The 19965-nt window shown below is 34.9% G+C and overlaps 2 protein-coding genes across 2 annotated transcripts in view; one reads left to right on the top strand and one right to left on the bottom strand.

The window, feature by feature from the left end:
* Nucleotides 1-19965, top strand: part of LOC149615396 (protein hobbit-like) — a 57143-nt gene that overhangs the window by 28754 nt on the left and 8424 nt on the right. The gene's annotated exons all lie outside the window — the stretch shown is intronic.
* LOC149615398 (matrix metalloproteinase-14-like) lies at nucleotides 1561-4400 on the bottom strand. Its single transcript, XM_089857062.1, has 4 exons — nucleotides 4118-4400; nucleotides 2862-3076; nucleotides 2653-2797; nucleotides 1561-1916 (listed from the first exon to the last, which is right to left on the bottom strand). The coding sequence occupies exons 1-4, from the start codon at nucleotides 4299-4301 to the stop codon at nucleotides 1561-1563; spliced, it is 900 nt and encodes a 299-aa protein (XP_089713188.1). The 5' UTR covers nucleotides 4302-4400.

Below are 19965 nucleotides of genomic sequence, written 5' to 3'. Positions count from 1 at the left end.
AACTTAAATTTGCTCGATTTTTTTTTTTTTCACCTTAAGCCTTGGCTGAAATTATTTTAATTACCATTAGGGTTATTTTTTTTAAGGTTTAGGTCACGCCGCGGTCTTTAAAAATACGTATAGTAGTGACGTCACCGACATCATAACCGAATTAAATAAACTAATATGCGTCCTTGAATTTAAATTTGCCGCGGAATTGGCTGATCTAGAGGCGCCCTCTATCGGCGGTAAGGGCACTGGCATCCCATTGGATGGGCAATTAAACCACGTTTCAGATATTAATTTAGGTGAATCTGGAGTGGTCCTCATTATTTTATCGTCGAATTTCCAGTAATGTTTACCTTTGAAGAAATACGTGATGCCTAGAATTTTTTAATGCATAGAAATTAATTTGGGGCGCAATTATTCCAATTAACTGTATGTATTCCTTATTAGAAGTATAGTAAATTAATTAGAAATACGTGATGCCTAAAAATATTTTAATGCATAGAAATTAATATATGATATATTTCGGGGCGTAATTATTCCAATTAGCTGTATGTATTCCTTATTTGAAGTATAGTAAATTAATTAGAAATACGTGATGCCTAAAAATATTTTGATGCATAGAAATTAATATATATGATATATTTCGGGGCGCAATTATTCCAATTAGCTGTATGTATTCCTTATTAGAAGTATAGTAAATTAATTAGAAATACGTGATGCCTAAAAATATTTTAATGCATAGAAATTAATATATATGATATATTTCGGGGCGCAATTATTCCAATTAGCTGTATGTATTCCTTATTTGAAGTATAGTAAATTAATTAGAAATACGTGATGCCTAAAAATATTTTAATGCATAGAAATTAATATATGATATATTTCGGGGCGCAATTATTTCAATTAGCTGTATGTATTCCTTATTAGAAGTATAGTAAATTAATTAGAAATACGTGATGCCTAAAAATATTTTAATGCATAGAAATTAATATATATGATATATTTCGGGGCGCAATTATTCCAATTAGCTGTATGTATTCCTTATTTGAAGTATAGTAAATTAATTAGAAATACGTGATGCCTAAAAATATTTTAATGCATAGAAATTAATATATGATATATTTCGGGGCGCAATTATTCCAATTAGCTGTATGTATTCCTTATTTGAAGTATAGTAAATTAATTAGAAATTCGTGATGCCTAAAAATATTTTAATGCATAGAAATTAATATATATGATATATTTCGGGGCGCAATTATTCCAATTAGCTGTATGTATTCCTTATTTGAAGTATAGTAAATTAATTAGAAATACGTGATGCCTAAAAATATTTTAATGCATAGAAATTAATATATGATATATTTCGGGGCGCAATTATTCCAATTAGCTGTATGTATTCCTTATTTGAAGTATAGTAAATTAATTAGAAATTCGTGATGCCTAAAAATATTTTAATGCATAGAAATTAATATATATGATATATTTCGGGGCGCAATTATTCCAATTAGCTGTATGTATTCCTTATTTGAAGTATAGTAAATTAATTAGAAATTCGTGATGCCTAAAAATATTTTAATGCATAGAAATTAATATATGATATATTTGGGGCGCAATTATTCCAATTAGCTGTATGTATTCCTGATTTAAAATTAAATTAATTACTGTACCTTTATGTTGGAAGGCAGCGTCCATATTGGTCGGTACGCCCTTCCATAGGGCCATATTTCTAGGGTAATCGGGGTCAACTTTGCCCCTATTTTCGTCAAATCTCCAGTATTGGTTACCACTGAAGAAATATGTTTTGCCATTATGACCCCAGACCATGGCGGAATCGAGTTTACGTAAGTTTGGGGGTAATCCCAGTTCAGTTATGTTCCTAGGGTAACCCTGTTCAGGGTTATTCGCGTGAAATATCCAGTATTTTTGGCCTGAAATGAATTAATTAATTTTAACATTAGCGATTTCAAAAATTAATTTATGATTTTTCTTAAATATGGCTCGGGGTATTTTAATCAAAATTTGCTCAATTGTAGCCCACTTTATACCCAATATGATGGTATTAATTATTAGTTAATCGAGTAATTAGTTTGAAAGATAAAAATTAATTTAAAATCATGTTTCGTCAATGTTAAGTCTATGGGGCGAGATAGGTCAGCAAAAATTAATATTTCTCGAAACTGGTTTAATTAATTTGCACCAAAATTTGCACAATTGTAGCCCACTTTATACTGAATACAATGGTATTCATTATAAGTTAATCGAGTAATTAGTTTGAAAGATAAAAATTTATTTAAAATTATGTTTCGCCAATGTTAAGTCTATAGGGCGAGATAAGTTTGGAAAAATTATTATTTCTCATAACTGGTTGAATGAATTTGCACCAAAATTTGCTCGATTGTAGCCCACTTTATACCCAATGCGGTGGTATTCATTATTAGTTAATCGAGTAATTAGTTTGAAAGATAAAAATTAATTTAAAATCATGTTTCGTCAATGTTAAGTCTATGGGGCGAGATAGGTTTGCAAAAATTATTATTTCTCGAAACTGGCTGAATGAATTTGCACCAAAATTTGAGCAGTTATAACCCAAACTATACCTAATACGATGGTGTTAATTATTTCTTTGCAAATTAATTAGTTTAAGAGATATTAATTAAAACGTACCTGAAAAGAAGACAATTTTGGAATCGCTTCGTCTCTCATAAACCGCGTCAAATTTGCCAACGTCCGATGGTACACCGTACCAGAAGATATCAATTGCCACAGGGTGTTTCGTTTTTAAACCACGGTCATCCCGTCGCCAAAAATACTAATAATATTCATAATTAAATTTAATTGAAAATCAAATATATTAATTTAAAAATAATTCTTACCCAATCTTTGAATATAAAAATTTCATTTCTAATTGTGGCGATAGCATCCAGACTTGTATCGCATGTTTGTGGGGGTTCAGCTTCATCGGGCGAATCGGGATTGGAATTAGGGTTACCACCTTGCACTGTGGGTCTCGTTTTTGGTTTCTCAGTCTTTGGTGGTCTCGTAGGGGCCATAGGTGGCATTGAAGCCCATTTAACACGGTTTTTAGGACCTGTAAACCATTTACAAAAAATATTTATTTTATTTTTTTTTGAAACTTTATGGAAAACCCCTTAGGGTACTCGATGTATATTGTCTTGGCATTTAATTATTTATAGACGTTCCCTTTCATCTTCAAAGAGGCTATATATACATCAGTTTGCATTTAGGTAATTCATCCTTGGAGGAGAATAGTGAAATGGAGTAGTGACGTTAGTGGGCCATGTCGTGCACGCCCCTACCTTTGGTATATAGGGGATTGTTAAGAGCTCACGAATTGGCTTCTATTTTAAGACAGGGGGCATTTTCCACGTATTTTTACCACGTACGACCTTCCTAAAGTCCCTCCACTGAGGATGCTGGGAGGACTTATAGAGGCTACGTTATAAGTATGCAGATTACTTTACTACTCCATTTCACCTCTTTTCTCCAAGCATTTATCTCTATGCATTACAAACTGTGTCTCTTCAGGTATGCAAAATACGCGAATGTCTTTTGTTTTTTTTTTTTTTGCTCTTGGCGCCGCTTAACTTTGCCGGGTACTACTCTAAGCCTCGGTTGGTTTTAAGCCTCGCATCCTAAAGGCTGCCTTAACAACATCATATTTTATTCATAGGCTACCTTAATTCACTTTGTGTATGGATAAATATTTGAAAAGATCAAAGACAAATTATTCGAAAACTCGGTGCCTTTTAAATATTTAAATACCCAACTTTCATCTTAGATCGATTAGATTTTTAATGCTGATATTTTCTTTCTGATCTTTTCCCTTTTTAATTTATTCAAGATCTTCAAATTCTTGATAGTCAAATTCCATTTGAAACTGTATCGTTAACCCTTAGTTCGTTATCTTCAAATTTTTCTACTCGTTTAAGCCTATTACTGCCCCACCAATTTGTATTCCTAAGCCTCGGTACAATTTTTAAATTTTAAGCCTAATTTCTTTCTGTCGTCTGCTCTTTAAGTTCAAAAAAGTGCACTGATTACATAGCCCACTCGATCACGGCGCATCACGATGCAAGCTGCGAGCGCGGATCGAGTAGTTATTTCTTACCGTATAGTTGTTGAATTCCTACAGTGTCATCGTAGGGCAGTTTGAAGTTGTCACTAATGTGTTGATAATATGGAAACATCAATGACCCCTGAATAGACGAGTGAGATAGACCCAGAGAGTGACCAAATTCATGGGCAGCCACGGAAAATAGGTTTATAGCTGAAAAATAAATATTAAAATCCATCAATTATAACATTTACTTGTTTAAAATTTAAATTCCCGAGCCTAGTTCTTAGTTTCCCGCGCTTTAGGGGTAGTGTTTCATACTCAACAGTTGTCAACTCTGAATCTCTTAAAAAAAACCTTCTGCAGTTCAGCACCTTTGGCTTTGACCCATGTTTGACCCCATGACTTGTTGTCTGCTATTCTGCTTCATTTTTAAGTAATGGCAGATACGGTAACATAATAGTAAAGTTTTAATTAGATTGTGGGTATATTTTTAATTACTCGGTCAAAATAATGATTGATTATAGTTAAGTATAACGTATTTAATATAAATATGTAAAATTATCGGCTTAATTCGTTCGATAACGTTGTGGATTACATGGATTTATGTGACTTGGTGTAAGAACCCCCGATTTGACTAATGGATTGAAAATCAGCGTATAATGTGTTTCAAGTCGCCGTTAATGGATTATCAACGGATTCAAATTAAAGGTAAATGATATTTCTATTAATTACAATAGTTTTTAAACGTGTAAATATCGTATTTATCAACCTATAATGCGAAATCTTAAGCTTTCTTAAGCCTTGGCATTTTAATATTGGGCTGTTAGCAGCCATTTTGCTATAACTATTGAACTCAGACCGGGGTCGAATTAGAACGACACGCGCTTGACCTTCGTTTGAAATTAGGCCCATACTAATTTAGATTAACTATAATTAACTAATAAATAAATTTATAATCCTTAAACTAATATTAATCCGTGATAAAAATTAAAATTCCACAAAAATAATCCATAATTAAATCAAAATATCTAACGTCAATTGCAATATCTCATAAACTAACCTTAATCGAATTTATTTATATATATTTATTTATTTATTATCACTTTAAAACTATTATTTAACTCAAGATGTGGGTCTAGTACTTTAAAGCCACTAATCCCCTTGAATTTTCCCAAACTTAAAGTGAAACAAACACTGCGTCGGCGTTAAGATTTATGTTCGAGATTTCTCCAAACTTAAAGGACTAAAGTTGTCAAAATTAATTGTCTCCGAGTTCCTCTATAATTATAACTTTGATCTCAGACAGCTAGCTAACTGAAGATCATAATTTATTTTTGAAGTATTTAGTAGTTCGGGCTTGCCAAGGCTTAGCAAATTTCGGAATTCTAAGCTCCCTTTAAAACTACTGGGAAAAGTTGAAATCTTGAACTTAATCAAAAAAGACATTTCTCGGGCAATTCCCTAAAGTACTTATTAGGAGCTCTCTCGCTTTGACCTTTGAACTTACGTTAGAAGTCATCTTTTTTAAAAAAACAAAAGGATTTTCACGTAGAAATTGAGATATTAATGGCAGATAATATAGTTTATTATATTAAATGAATAAGGGATTAATATGGTGCGCTGTTACTCCTTTGACTTTCAACGGAATTTATAGCGAATATTCCCTTATTCATAATTTATTTATTTATTATGTTATGAGATTTTGGTATTTGACTTTCGAATTTCGCATCATTGTAAATTTAGTATTTACTGAAAATCCCCTCTATCTAAATAATGCACGAACTGCATTTCGAATTTGAGTCAATATTTATTACTTCCGAGCAAAATAAACCCCGAATAATTAAGTAGATTCAGTTTACGTAACCGATTGAAACTTTAATATTGATTTTTAATTAATTGGGTTAATTGAAATTAATAATAAACTACTTAATTAAATCGAGCTCGTCGCGAGCTTTCATTAGAGTACTCACAACCTATGTGTACAACCTTAAACAAATCAATGACGTCATAAAAAATCTAAACCAATCAGAATCCTGGCCTAACATAAATTTACACTAATTTTACAGCTTTAGTCTAGCGTAATTCGTCGCGAGCTTTCATTAGAGTACTCACAACCTATATCTACACCCTTAAATAAATGAATGACGTCACTAAATCTCTAAACCAATCAGAATTCAGTCCTAACCTATGAGTTTATACTCATTTTACAGCTTTAGACTAGCGGAATTCATTAGTATAGTATACCCCATTAAATTACCCGCAATTCATATTTTATTACAATATAGTGAACTGACAATGCCACCCATTTGAAAAGTAGATATTTTAGAAGCGGAAGTATATAATATAATCTATAGTGGAAGAGTGAGTAGGCCCCTAGCGGCGCCAATGGAAATATAACGGGATCAAGGGGTCTACCGTGTAAAAAAAAAATCCGTCTGGAGCTCAGAGCGTTTATAGACTACTGACAGCTCAGCATCTTTGACTGTATCAAGCTCTATGGAGTAAAAACATGGGGTGCTACTACAATACAGTATCTTTTCTCGTATGTCTTTCGTTAACGGCTCAATCTACTTTCGAGTTTTATAGTCGTTGGTCGGGTTCTCCATAAATATATCAAATGCTTATTTAGGTTAAGCTGGGGCGGAAGAATACAACGATGTTAAATTTCATTAGAAGAAAGTAGTATTTACATAAAAAAAATAGTAGTAGAGTACATTGAAACAAGGGGGGCATTAATAAAGATTTGAAAGACGTGCCTTAATTTATGGACGGCCCCCAACCAAAAATGATTTGATTTTGAAATGACTGTTAGGTTAACATAAAGGCGTTGTAACAAAAACTGTAACGAATCTCCCAAAGGATGGCATAATCTGTCATGATCTCATCTGATCTCTTGACGGTTTGACCCCGTCTGACCCCTGGTGTTGGTGGCGGCTCTAAAACTAACTTTGGTTGGACACGCCCTAACTATCTCCTTGGATTCATTTAGTAGATAGTGAAGTCATTAGTTTGGAAAACATCACAGATGTCCGTCTTTGTGTATTACAACTGTTTACTCCCGATGGACCTCTACACCAAATAACACTCCGCCCTATCTTATTCAGTGCCAAATTAACGTAACTGACATCAGTTGCAAATTGATTATTTCATATTATTTTTGGGACTATGTTAATTAGCATTTTCTTTAATTACTCGTGATGTAGACCCCAAGTATTAGGTATCGTTGGAAAGCTAAGAATTAGGGCTATAACATACTCCAAGGACATCCCCGTATCTCGCATAGAACCAGAGTTACAACATCCCAAAGTTCAACTTAAAATATTTGAAATTTAAATTCTCAAATTTTATTTTTAGGACTATGTTTATGAACATTTTCTTTAATTACTCGCTCCATCTAGTAGTGTCTGGTACCGATCATCCAGATGTTTAAGTTCAGTTTCTTTTGAGTCCAGTAGCGCGATTGCTTGCTCAAAAGCTTCAAGTTTAGGTTGCTCCTTTTGTATCTCAAGTTCGACCGAGTTAATCACTGTACTCACAGATGTACGTAGCGCTTTGAGTGCCCTTGCAGCGCGTTTTAGTTGGTCGTCCGCCATAGTTCCAATTCTCCGGTTAGTCCGTAGTTAAAAGTTTCACAAGCCCGATTAATCCGTAGTTAGTAGTAGCCCGCATCCGATTAATCCGTAGTTAGTAGTGTAGAAAATTGGACTTTTGTTTTATCCAATTCCTAGGGTTTGCTGGTTCTGGGAGAGCTTTTTGTTACCGCTATATCGCCGACTGAAAAACGATACCGCGTTCTTTTTGTTTAGTTTTAATTGGGTGCTAACCGCGTTTTAATTTTATTTAGTTATCCTAAGGTTATTTTCAAAGGACAAGACTTGGTTTTATTTTATTTTATTGACGACTCAAAATTTTACCCATCTTGCTTGCGCAGCGAAGAGCAGAGAAGTGAATCCTCTCTTTACAATGATTTCTATAGAAACCCAGGCCATGACGTCAATAGGCTTCATGGCGCCTTTCGGAAACATGGAAAGTTTTTTGGGGTGCATGATCTTTACCACACACGCCCCATGTTTCACGAAAGGCAACCTGAATTTCTTTACAAAGGCTTTAATCCCTTTTTTGGGGGGTTTTATATTTTTTCTTTCAATTTTAAAGTTTACATCGAGTAAAGGAAAATTTACAAGAATGTTTTTAGGTTTTTGAAATTTAAGTTATACAGTTTGAATTATACAGTTTGGTATTTTATATTTAATTTAATTTGCTAAGTTTTGAAATTAAGATTTAAAGAATTTTATTAAAATAAAGCATGCACATTTTTAACACTCCCCCCGGTGATAATTACTATTATCACCAAGAAGAATTTATTTAATCTGTAATTTCTAAATTAGCTAAATGTTGCACGGAGCGTTTAAGTTCCGTTCCTTTGTTATTTTTAATTATGCATGCACGAATTTTGTTATCTCTACCAATAATCAATTGTTTTACTATTCCTAATTTCCACATATGACGTGGTATTTTATCGTCATATATGATTACTACATCGCCTACTTTAAATAATGCAGAATCCTTTTTTCTTGGATCCGAATGGTGCGCAGACCTTAATTCCATTAAGTAATTTTGTCGCCACTTTCGCCAGATTCTTTGCATAATTTGTTCGCGATGTTTTTCTCTTATTTTAAATTGATTTAATTTTGTTGGTACATTTTCCTTAAATTCTAGGGGTGGCAGCGAAGTTAATCTTCGGCCAATGACTAGATCAGCTGGGCAGATGGGTGATGGTTCGTTAGGGTCATTGTAATTATACGAGATCGGGCGAGAGTTTATTAGAGCCTCGGTCTCAGAGATTACTGTTTCCATCTCAGTGTAATTAAGCATTGCTCTACCTAAAGTTTTCTTTAGTGATGTTTTTGCTGAGCGTACGAGACGCTCCCACCAACCACCATACCATGCTGATCGCTCTACAATATATTTCCATTGGATACATTTTTTCCCAAAAAATTCTTTAATTTCCGCATCATTGAGTTTTTCCCAGATTAGTTTTAATTCTCTATCGGCCTTTTTAAATGTTAAAGCATTATCAGAGTAAATTATACTAGGTATACCCTTTCTCGCGATCATTCTTCTAAATGCTAAAAGGAACTCTTGAGTGCTGAGTGATGGCACGAGTTCCAAATGGACAGCTCGTGAGACGGCGCAAGTTGCCAATAAAACATAGGATTTTTGATGGGAAATTTGTTTATCATTTTGTGTTTTGATTATTAAAGGTCCGAAAAAATCCAATCCCACTATGGAGAAGGCGGGGTTTTCGCTAATGCGTTCCTTGGGTAACGGGGCGGTAGGCACTTCGCCTAGTTTAACTTTGAATTTTTTGCATTTTGTACAATCTTTTACAATTGTTCTTGCCAATTGTCTACCGGCCGTTAACCAATACTTTTCTCTTAGTTGGGTAATAGTGTCTGCTATGCCGCTGTGATTAACTTCCTCATGACTTCTAATCATGAGTAATTTTGAAAACCTATGATTTTTGTTCAGAACTATGGGGTGCTTTTCATTGTATGTAAGGTCTTCGGATTCTTTTAAACGACCTCCCAAACAAATTAACCCTCCATTGCTTAAAATGGGACTTAATGAAGCTATGTTGGAAGAGGGTTGAACGTTTTTTCCCTGTTCTAAAGCTTTCAATTCGATTCTATATTCTTCTGATTGAATATCTTTTACAAATTTTAATTCAGCTAATCTAATTTCCTCCGCGGTTATGGGTCCTGTGGTTTTACCTAACCCTTTAGCTGCTTTTATGAATCTTAACACGTATGATGTTACGCGTAATAATTTGTTTAGGGAATTGCTTAGATTTAAATCTACTATTTTTTGAATTCCTACAATATTTATCACTCTGACCGACATAATTGCTTTGCGCCTTTCATTCTCTACTAGTTCTAAATTAGGTTCAGGCATGGTTTTTGGCCAGTGGTCTTTAGTTTTTCTCAACCAGTGCGGTCCTTGAAACCATAACTCATTGTCTTTTAATTTGTTTGCGCTGATGCCACGAGTTGGTAGGTCGGCGGGGTTTTCGACCCCTGGACAGTGAGCCCACTCGTAGTTTTTTGTTAGTTCTTGAACCTCTTTAGCTCGATTAGATACGAAAGGTCGCCATGTCTTTTGATTGTCGGTTACCCATGACAAGGCTATTGTAGAATCCGTCCAGAGATGAATTCCTGATAATTCATCTCCAAACGTTTCTTTGACGTAATTGGTTAATCTCGCTCCCAACAGGCATCCCATTAGTTCAAGCCTAGGGAGTGTAAGGCTTTTTTCTCTTAGAGGAGCTACCCTAGATTTTGCAGTAATTAAGGAAACTCTAATTTCGTTTGATTTTGTTTGATATCTGACAAAGATTGCAGTTGAGTAAGCCTTAATACTCGCATCGCAGAAGCAATGCAACTCTAGGTTGGTGATTTCTTTTTCTCCGAGGAAGTAGTGTCTGTTTATTTTAATTTCATTTAGTTTGTGGAATTCAGTACACCATGCCTCGAATTGGTTGTTTATTTCTTCAGGTAGTTCGGAATCCCACCCTATTTTTTCTAATTTCCAAATCTCTTGGAGAAGAAATTTTGCGCGTATTGTGAATGGAGCTAATAAGCCTATCGGGTCAAAGATTTGCGCCACTAGACTTAAAACTTGTCTTTTTGTTCCTTTTACTCCACTTACAGCGATTAAATTGCTTAGGTCGAATCTGAAGCTATCTAAATTTGGTTCCCAGTTTAATCCTAATATTTTTGTTTCCTTTTCTTGATCTACCTTTTCAAATAGATCAAGCTCCTCTGGGTTAGAATGATTATTCCAAAGGTTTCTTAGATTTGGACAATTGGTTACCCATTTACGTAGATTCATGCCCGCTCCTTTTAGTACGCGAGCTGCCCCCACTGAGATTTCATACGCCTCTTCTACGTCTTTTCCCCCCGATATGAAATCATCCACATAAAGGTTATTTTTTAGTCTTTCTAAAACTCTGTCATTTACCTCTTTTATATTTTGCAAGTGAAACTTAATGGTACATCCCAATAAAAATGGGGATGGGCTGATGCCAAAGGGAACGCGACAAGTTCTAATAACGGTATATTCGTTATCTAAGATTTCTCCGTTTTGTTCTTTTACCCACAACAACCTGACAGAGTCCCTATCGCCCTCATCTAATTCCACCTGGAGGAAAGCTTTTTCAATGTCGCTAACTACTACTACAGGATGTTTCCTAAATTTTAAGAGTAATAGCAGTAAATCTGGGTTAAGATTGGGTCCAGGTGCTAGGCATTCGTTCAGCGATGGTTTACCCTTTGAATGGGATGAGGCGTCGTATACTACGCGTAGTTTTGTGGTAGCAACGTTTTCCCTAACCACCCCCTGGTGTGGTACATAATAGGTCCCTGCCCTTTTTTCTTTGAGAACTTCTTCGGGTACTATTTCTGTCACACCTGTTTCTAGTTGTTCTTCTATGATTTTTTTGTATTCTATATAGTATTTTGGATCTTTTTTGAACTTTCTAATTAAGCTGTGTAGCCTTTTCTCTGCTATCTGGAAGTTATCAGGTAATGTTTCCTTACTAACTATCCAAGGGAACTTAACGCTGTACCTTTCCCCTGTAAACTCTACTTCTTCAAAAAATCTAGCCACAGTTGCGTCATCCCCTGGGTTTTTTGTTATTTCTTCTTTTATCCCGATGGATTCTAGATCCCAAAATCTATTTAAATTGTCATTTATTTGTTTTTGTCCAAGGCTGACGAGCAGAGTACTAACAGCGCTACAAGAGAACCGATTACTCGGTGTTCCGGTAGGTCCTTGAATGGACCAGCCTAGAACGGTTTCTATAGCTACAACGTCATCACTGAATCTTACATTTTTTCCTGATACTACCCGCCAATAATAATCGCCTCCAATTAGTATTTGTAGGTCGGAATTAATTTCTTCCGATTTACTGGAGATATCGGCTGGTTGTAGGCCTTTTTGGTTCATGATTTGTTCTATTTCCGAGCTATATATGCTTGGTACAGAGTGACAAATAAAGGGTACCTCTACAGCTTCTATTTCAACCTTTTGTTCGGGGTCTGAGCGATTTTCAAGGATTAATTTTACCCTATTTGCCTCCCTTTCGGTGGGGCTTTCTTCACCGAAGCTATATACATCTAAATATTCTTTTCTTACAATTGGAAGGTTAAGCTGCCTCGAAAGATCTTCTCTCACGAAACTTATTTGACTCCCCCCGTCCAATAATACCCTAGCGACTCCTTGTTTTTCTGGGAAGGTATTGTTGCGCACAATAGCCGTAGCGGTTTGCAGCAGCACTATTTTTTCCCCTCCTTTCACTGAGGAAACTACTTTTGGGTTAATGTTGTCTATGTTTAATTTTGATTGGGGTTTTTCTTTTAAATGGGATTGGTTTTGATCGCAAACTGCAAAATTATGCGTTCTTTTGTGACATTTTCTGCAGTTTTTAAATTTTGAAAAGCAATTTTGGGCATTATGACTAAATTTTAGACAGTTGGTACATCTACCGCTCTCGTCAATTATTTGCGTCTTTTGCTCTATAGTGAAATTTGGGCATTCTATTGTTTTATGTCCCTTTTCATCGCAAAAGATACAAAAAAAATCCGATTGAGGTTTTGTTTGTACCGATAATGCAGAAGCGGAACCGCCAGATGAAGTTTTTCTAGGGTCCGTTTTAAATTTAAAATTTTGTTTATCGTTTAGTTTATCGTTTTGTTTAAAACTTTTAGTTTGTTCTGGTTTTCCAGCCAGCAACTGGGCCATCTCTCTGCACTCAACTTGTTCCTTAAAAAACCTAATTAACTCTTCCGCGTCCCAATAATTACCATCTGCTGGTTTATATTTAAGATAATACTCAGTTCGTATTTCAACTGGAAGACACCTCAATAATGCGGGACATACATAACTAGCCTTTTCCGCGGCTGAGGTTACCCCTAATGATTTTAAACATCTTAAGTTAATTTCGCACGTGTCTAATAGACGACGTAACGCCCTAACATTATTGACTTCGTTAATTGGTTCAATACTTGCTAACTTTCTAATATGTTCATTAATAGCAACATGTGTTTTATCGTATCTTTTCTTTAACAAGTCTATTATTTCATCATAAGAGCTATCAATTTCGGGAAATCCATCTACAGCCTGAAGGGCTTCGCCATCTAAATATGATATTAAGTGAATCATTTTTTCTACCTTTGAGATATTTGTTTGATCGTGGATGGTGATTTTGTATCTTGCCCAGAAGCTCGGCCATTTCGTATGGTCTCCTCTGAACCTCAAGATGTTAATTGGCGGAAGTTTGATGCCTGAATTTCCGTTGTTTCCAGCGCTGCTTTGTTGATTTGGCGGCGTGGGTAGCGGTAGTTGCCCGATGACGGTTGATCCACCGTAGCTGGATCCTCCTTGTCCGTTTGCCCTTCTGATAGCCCTCGTTGATTTCGATTTATAGAGAATGATGATGTCCCTCTCGTTGATGGCTTCGTTTCTTTCTTTGAATAGTTCGGCTTCGTCTTCAATGAGAGACTCTACCTTGGCGTCTAGTTCTACTAGCTCTTCTTCTTTTTGGAGTAAAATGCTTAGATTGTCTTCAATATCATCTATTACAGATGAAATTGTAATGTTTTTGAGAAGCGCGTCTAGTTCACTTATTGTTCTTTTAACTGCGTCGCGAGTGCTTTTTCTTGCAGCCCGTTGTAGATTTAATTTGTCCAGACGCGCTTGTTGCGCTTTTGAAGTTTTGTTTGTTTTTGAGGATGAGGATTTCGGGTCGTTTGTTTTGTCCCCGTCCATATTTTCACTCGTAATTTCGTCTTCGTTTGGCATTGTTTCGTTTCGATTACGCGTTTAGTCCCGGGTTTCGCGTACCATGTAGAAAATTGGACTTTTGTTTTATCCAATTCCTAGGGTTTGCTGGTTCTGGGAGAGCTTTTTGTTACCGCTATATCGCCGACTGAAAAACGATACCGCGTTCTTTTTGTTTAGTTTTAATTGGGTGCTAACCGCGTTTTAATTTTATTTAGTTATCCTAAGGTTATTTTCAAAGGACAAGACTTGGTTTTATTTTATTTTATTGACGACTCAAAATTTTACCCATCTTGCTTGCGCAGCGAAGAGCAGAGAAGTGAATCCTCTCTTTACAATGATTTCTATAGAAACCCAGGCCATGACGTCAATAGGCTTCATGGCGCCTTTCGGAAACATGGAAAGTTTTTTGGGGTGCATGATCTTTACCACACACGCCCCATGTTTCACGAAAGGCAACCTGAATTTCTTTACAAAGGCTTTAATCCCTTTTTTGGGGGGTTTTATATTTTTTCTTTCAATTTTAAAGTTTACATCGAGTAAAGGAAAATTTACAAGAATGTTTTTAGGTTTTTGAAATTTAAGTTATACAGTTTGAATTATACAGTTTGGTATTTTATATTTAATTTAATTTGCTAAGTTTTGAAATTAAGATTTAAAGAATTTTATTAAAATAAAGCATGCACATTTTTAACAAGTAGTAGCCGGCATCCGATTAATCCCGATTAATCTTTGAGGTTTAAGTATTTAAGTAGCACGGCACGCACCTGATTAATCCTTTAGTTTTAAGTAGCACGAATCCGATAGTCTTTAAAACATTTTTAGGGTTAATATTTTTGTTTTCTCGAATAGTTGATCGAATATTTAACGAATAGTTAATCGAATATTTAACGAATAGTTAGTCGAATATTTAACGAATAGTAGGCCCGAATAGTAAAATTCACTATTCGATATTCGTTCGAATACCCGAAATGGGGCTTATCGAATATCGAGACGGTTATTCGTCTCGATATTCGATCGAGTTATTCGTGTTACTCGAGTATTCGCCCATGCTTAGTAATTATGGACACTTTTTGCAAATATTTGAATAACTTCCGTGGAGCTAACGTTAGACACCAGAAACTTTCAGGATATGAAATATGATTCTTTATACACAATTCGCTATGTTTTCAGCTTTTTAACTCTCTTAAATTTTGCACAATATCCTATTTCCCAATCCCCTCGGAGGACCCCAATTGTGAACAATCACTGGTAAATGTAAACACCCTGACCCTAAATACTGAAGGAGGTAGTGACTGAACACTGGACCCAAATGTGAACAACAATGATAATCAAATGGGAGGAATAAAAAAGGCCCTAGGAAAGGACAGGGTTGCCACAGTACCTGGAAATCCTGGAAAATCTGGGAAAGTCAGGGAATTTAAAAATGGGCCGAAAAGGTCAGGGAAAAGTCAGGGAATTTGATTTAGTGGGTAAAACTTCTGGGAATAAGTCTTTATTGAAAGAGTAATGAAAGTTTCTCCTCATGCTCTCTCAACAAAGAAAACTCTAGATTAATCCTTAAAAATGTCTAGAATTGTTTTAGTAAAGTAAATGCTCTTTTAGACTGTTATTTATAGTTAAAATGTTTCTTATTTGTATTGGTGCAACAAATACATGGGAAAATTTAATGTTGAGAGTTTATTTAATTATAACCACTTAAAACGTGCAGTAAACATTCACTTTTTCGGCCTAAAAGGTCAGGGAAAATCTGAGAAAAAGGTCAGGGAAAACCTGGAAAAGTCAGGGAATTTGGTTCTGAAAATTCCGTGGCAACCCTGAAGGAGCTACCATTACGTAGGGCCTAAATCCATGCACCTAGATTAAAGTTTACGCAGATGTGATAAGTGATAATAGGATAATATAGTTAAATCAATACCCGAGTCAAAATGTTCAATAATTTGTTGAGAAGTCCTATTTATTTCGATACCTCGCATAACAGCTGTCTCGTTTTCTCGCTTTCCCGCCCAATAAGTAGTCGTAGCTACCGCCCTCTTACCGCTAAATTGATAAACTTACTAATGGCGCGAAATTTGAGTCTTTTTTGGGTCAATGATGTATTTTAAAGTTAATATTATAACTTTTACTTTTATTTTTTAGTAAAATAGCTTAAAAAGGATTCTAATTAACCTTGAAACAATTGAATTTTTACCTGGTCTTTTCCAACTCTAAAATCGAATTCCGAATCGAAACCACAGATATTAATATCAATTTTATAGTGAAAAACGTGATCTATCTAACGATTAAAGGTTTGTTATCGTGGGATTATTTTAACTCTTCCTAGAGCTTATTCCCCGATGGTATTGTATTAAGCAACACCTAAAATTGGCATCAACTTAAGTTGATTAGTCCGAGTTGGTGTGTATATAGGTTCGTATCTTTCATCCACGTATTCCTACAATGTCCATACCATTTTTATCGTAATCCTCAATATTCAATCTACAAATAGAGCCCTTTAAAAGGAATTTAAGCCGCCCAAAAATTAGCTACAAAATGTTAAAGAAAAAATAGAATCGTTCACATTTACCAGTACCGACCCTAGTTTAAAAAATATTATTCTGTAATTTAATTAAGATAAAGTTCTGTAGGTTAAGTTTAAAATGAACCTAATAAGTAAGTTACTGTAGTTTATTACTAGATTGATTTTATTCATAATAGGAATGCTATTTTACAAACAATGAAAAAAAAACCCGAAATGCTAAATTAGCTGGGGTCATCTTATAATGCATATAGTAATACTAATTCTTGTCACTAGAAGGCGGTAAAAACTATATGACTGGGTCATCTTGTTTACTCAGCGGAGCCTCCCAGTTGTTTACCCAAAAAGATTCCTCTCGCGTGGGGTTGCGGTAAATTTCCATCTCGAGGTGAGGTCCGATGAACTCTCTTGCACGTGCGCTTATTTTTTAGCTACGGAAATTAACCTATTGAATTCTAGAGTTTAGATCTATTGAAAGGGTTTTTTGGGGGCTCAGCGAGGATAAAGAGGGACTATTCACAAAGTGAAGTAAAAAAATCCAAAATAGAAAAGAAAAATGATTAATAATAGATAACAGTTTTTTCTTGAAGGCGATTAAAAATATTCATAAACAATGACACTAATAATTCCTCATCAACAGGTTTTAGTATGTCAGGGAAAAACCTGGAAAAATCAGAGGAATTTTGAAATGAAAAATCTGTGGCAACCCTTTTAAACCTATGCACTGACACGATCACAATTGAAATAGATCTATTGTATTAACGCTACGTTACGTTACCTTAAGCACGAATCTAAAATGAGCATTTAAGCCTTGGTTTATGAATATGAGCGATTGATTTGACACAGAATACTTTATTTAAACATGATATTAAGTTTTTTTTAAAGAAAATAAGTATTAAATTAAAAAGTCTAGTTTAAAATTATATTAAAAAGTCTAGTTTAAAATTAAATTAAAAAGTCTAGTTTAAAATTAAATTAAAAAGTCTAGTTTAAAATTAAATTAAAAAGTCTAGTTTAAAATTAAATTAAAAAGTCTAGTTTAAAATTAAATTAAAAAGTCTAGTTTAAAATTAAATTAAAAAGTCTAGTTTAAAATTAAATTAAAAAGTCTAGTTTAAAATTAAATTAAAAAGTCTAGTTTAAAATTAAATTAAAAAGTCTAGTTTAAAATTAAATTAAAAAGTCTAGTTTAAAATTAAATCGCTAACGGATCCAATGCGTCATCCTGTTCAACGGAAGATCGCTGACCTCTCGTATTTTTGACTAACTGCATTTGACCCACGTCATTTTGCTGTTTAAGTTTTTCTTCGTTATATTTCTTCAATTGTTTGAGTGATTCTCCATTGTCTCGCGTCAATAAATAATTGAAACAATTGGCAAATTTAATACTACGTAATTCTTGTTCAATTTTATCCGGATTATAATTATTCATAGCTTCATCTCCAAGTTCATTATAAATAATAATAAGAACAATTATTAGAAATTTCGATTAAATCCCAGCGTTTAGTTAACGTTAAAAAGTTAGGTTAGATTAGTTTAAGTTCTTACCAAGATCCAAAGGCTTTTTGAGATCCTCTGTTTTTCGAAATAAAAAATTGGTTTTGAATTGTAAATGAATCGCCTAACAAGAAAACGAATTTTACTTACCGTTTTGGTTGGTTGCCATTTTTTTTTCTGAAATTAAAGGGAAAGTAAAATGAACACTTAGAAGGATGTAAGTGGAAAAAACGACAAAAATGTATCATTCAAAGCCGAATCTAGTTTGCCTTTTCTTCGCGACTCGAGCATTTCTCTAAATTTCTACCCGAATATTATTACTTTCAAGCGCATTGGCTGGAACTTAGTCCTTCCAATGCTTGGAGATTAGCAGAAATACCCGATTTCCATAATAACCCCTTATATACTTGAAAACAACTCTAAATTATATGAAAAATTCGGGACACATCCCTTAAAAGAACGGCCTAACACGCTGCCACCGATCCTCGTCACTACCCCGCTTAGCGACAAAGTTAATATATAGAACACAAGCGAGGAGACAATCCTAGCTAGGCGGCAACAATGGGATTAAGACGCGCATCGCGGACACATCACTAGCCCGACTCAACTAATAGACAAGAATAAACTCAACCCGTAACCGTTAAAACACGAATAACCTGATATAAATGGCAATTCTAGCGGCATCTCATGGATATGTCCGGATAAACTTTAAAATGCTTGCATAGTAAAACCCTACGCACAATACCAGTTTCAGCTGATGACTCGATGAGGTCCACCAATAGCGCGACGAGGTCCACCAAAAGGGCGATGTTCAGGCCGAACACGGGTAAAACGGAGTCCAACGCCGACAAGATTTCAAGAGTTCAAGATTGAGAGGCAGCGTTACGATTCAAGAAGTGAACTCGCGTTACGTTTAACGGGTTTGCCATTTATAAATTGATCAACTATGGCGCTATTTTTTATCGGGATAAGGTGTAGGAGGGCGTGCGAAGTAGGCCAATCGGGACCGCGAAAATGTCTAAAAAATAAAGACGTCTACGATGAAAAAAATCTAAATAAAAAATTTGGTTTAATAGAAATAGGTTAAAAATAGGCATAATAGCTTCTGCCGATTAAACTGGAAATACAATCCAGTATACATTAGATTAGTACTTCTTGTTTATTTAATTATAAGCACTTAAAACGTGCTGTAAACATTTACACTTTCGGACAAAAAGGTCAGGGAAAATCTCAGTAAAAAGTCAGGGTAAACCTGAACAAGTTGGGAAAACCAAAATATTACCTCTCCGAGTCAAGACGACTACTTACAAACTTATTTAGCCAGATATGGAAATGTTTCTTAAGTTAAAATTTATGAAATATTAAAGCAGTATACAAAGCATAGCAAATTTACTGTAAATCAGACGACATTTTACATCCAATAATGATATACTTGTACACATTAAAATCATCCGATGGGGGAAAAACGGGAAATGAAGAGATAAAACTTTGGAGGGATATTACCTTTACGTGTTTGTAAAGGCCCAATTTTCTACTCCTCAACTGTATGCCCTCTATGTTCAAAGCCATATTCACAACAGGGTTGGCATGTAAACACTATCCTCTCGTTTCACCTCAACGATTTTCTTAGTTTAACAACATGACTGTTAACGTTACATAACACCAAAGCTTATTTGTGGCTACACACACTGAAAGTAAATGCGTACCATAAAAAGCATGAAAACACGAAGCTATTATCCGATTACGATCAGACCTTTCACTGGTCTGGGCTGCGTTCGGCAGAGCTCACCAAAAAAGACAGCGGATTTTGGAAATGTTTACCGGTGAGCTCTGTCGTCATAGCTTTTCTCCGGTCATCGGCGTTTTATAAATGACGCTAGCGCAATAAAGCGTGCAAGGTACCAAGGCTTAACAAAAATTATAGGATAACATATTTATAGAGATAGATAACAACTTTTATAATTAAAATTAGAAAATAACATATCTCTTAAAATTCTCGGGTGATCAACTGGTTTCACGCCAATTATCTAGCTATAGTCCCATA

This window comes from Phalangium opilio, unplaced genomic scaffold (assembly GCF_054372755.1).
Source record: "Phalangium opilio isolate 3A_F unplaced genomic scaffold, DU_Popi_V2 ptg000217l_1, whole genome shotgun sequence".
Lineage (NCBI taxonomy): Eukaryota > Metazoa > Arthropoda > Arachnida > Opiliones > Phalangiidae > Phalangium > Phalangium opilio.
Note: the sequence above shows the minus strand (reverse complement) of the source record. Positions and strands in the feature narration are given on the sequence as shown.

Bases quoted from the DNA above. Each gene is read 5' to 3' on its own strand.
- LOC149615398 (XM_089857062.1), bottom strand. From the start codon at position 4,301: ATGGATTTTAATATTTATTTTTCAGCTATAAACCTATTTTCCGTGGCT. The intron at 2,798-2,861 runs GTAAGAATTATT...GAATATTATTAG, and splicing joins TTTTTATATTCAAAGATTGG to TATTTTTGGCGACGGGATGA. The intron at 1,917-2,652 runs GTACGTTTTAAT...AATTCATTTCAG, and splicing joins CAAAATTGTCTTCTTTTCAG to GCCAAAAATACTGGATATTT.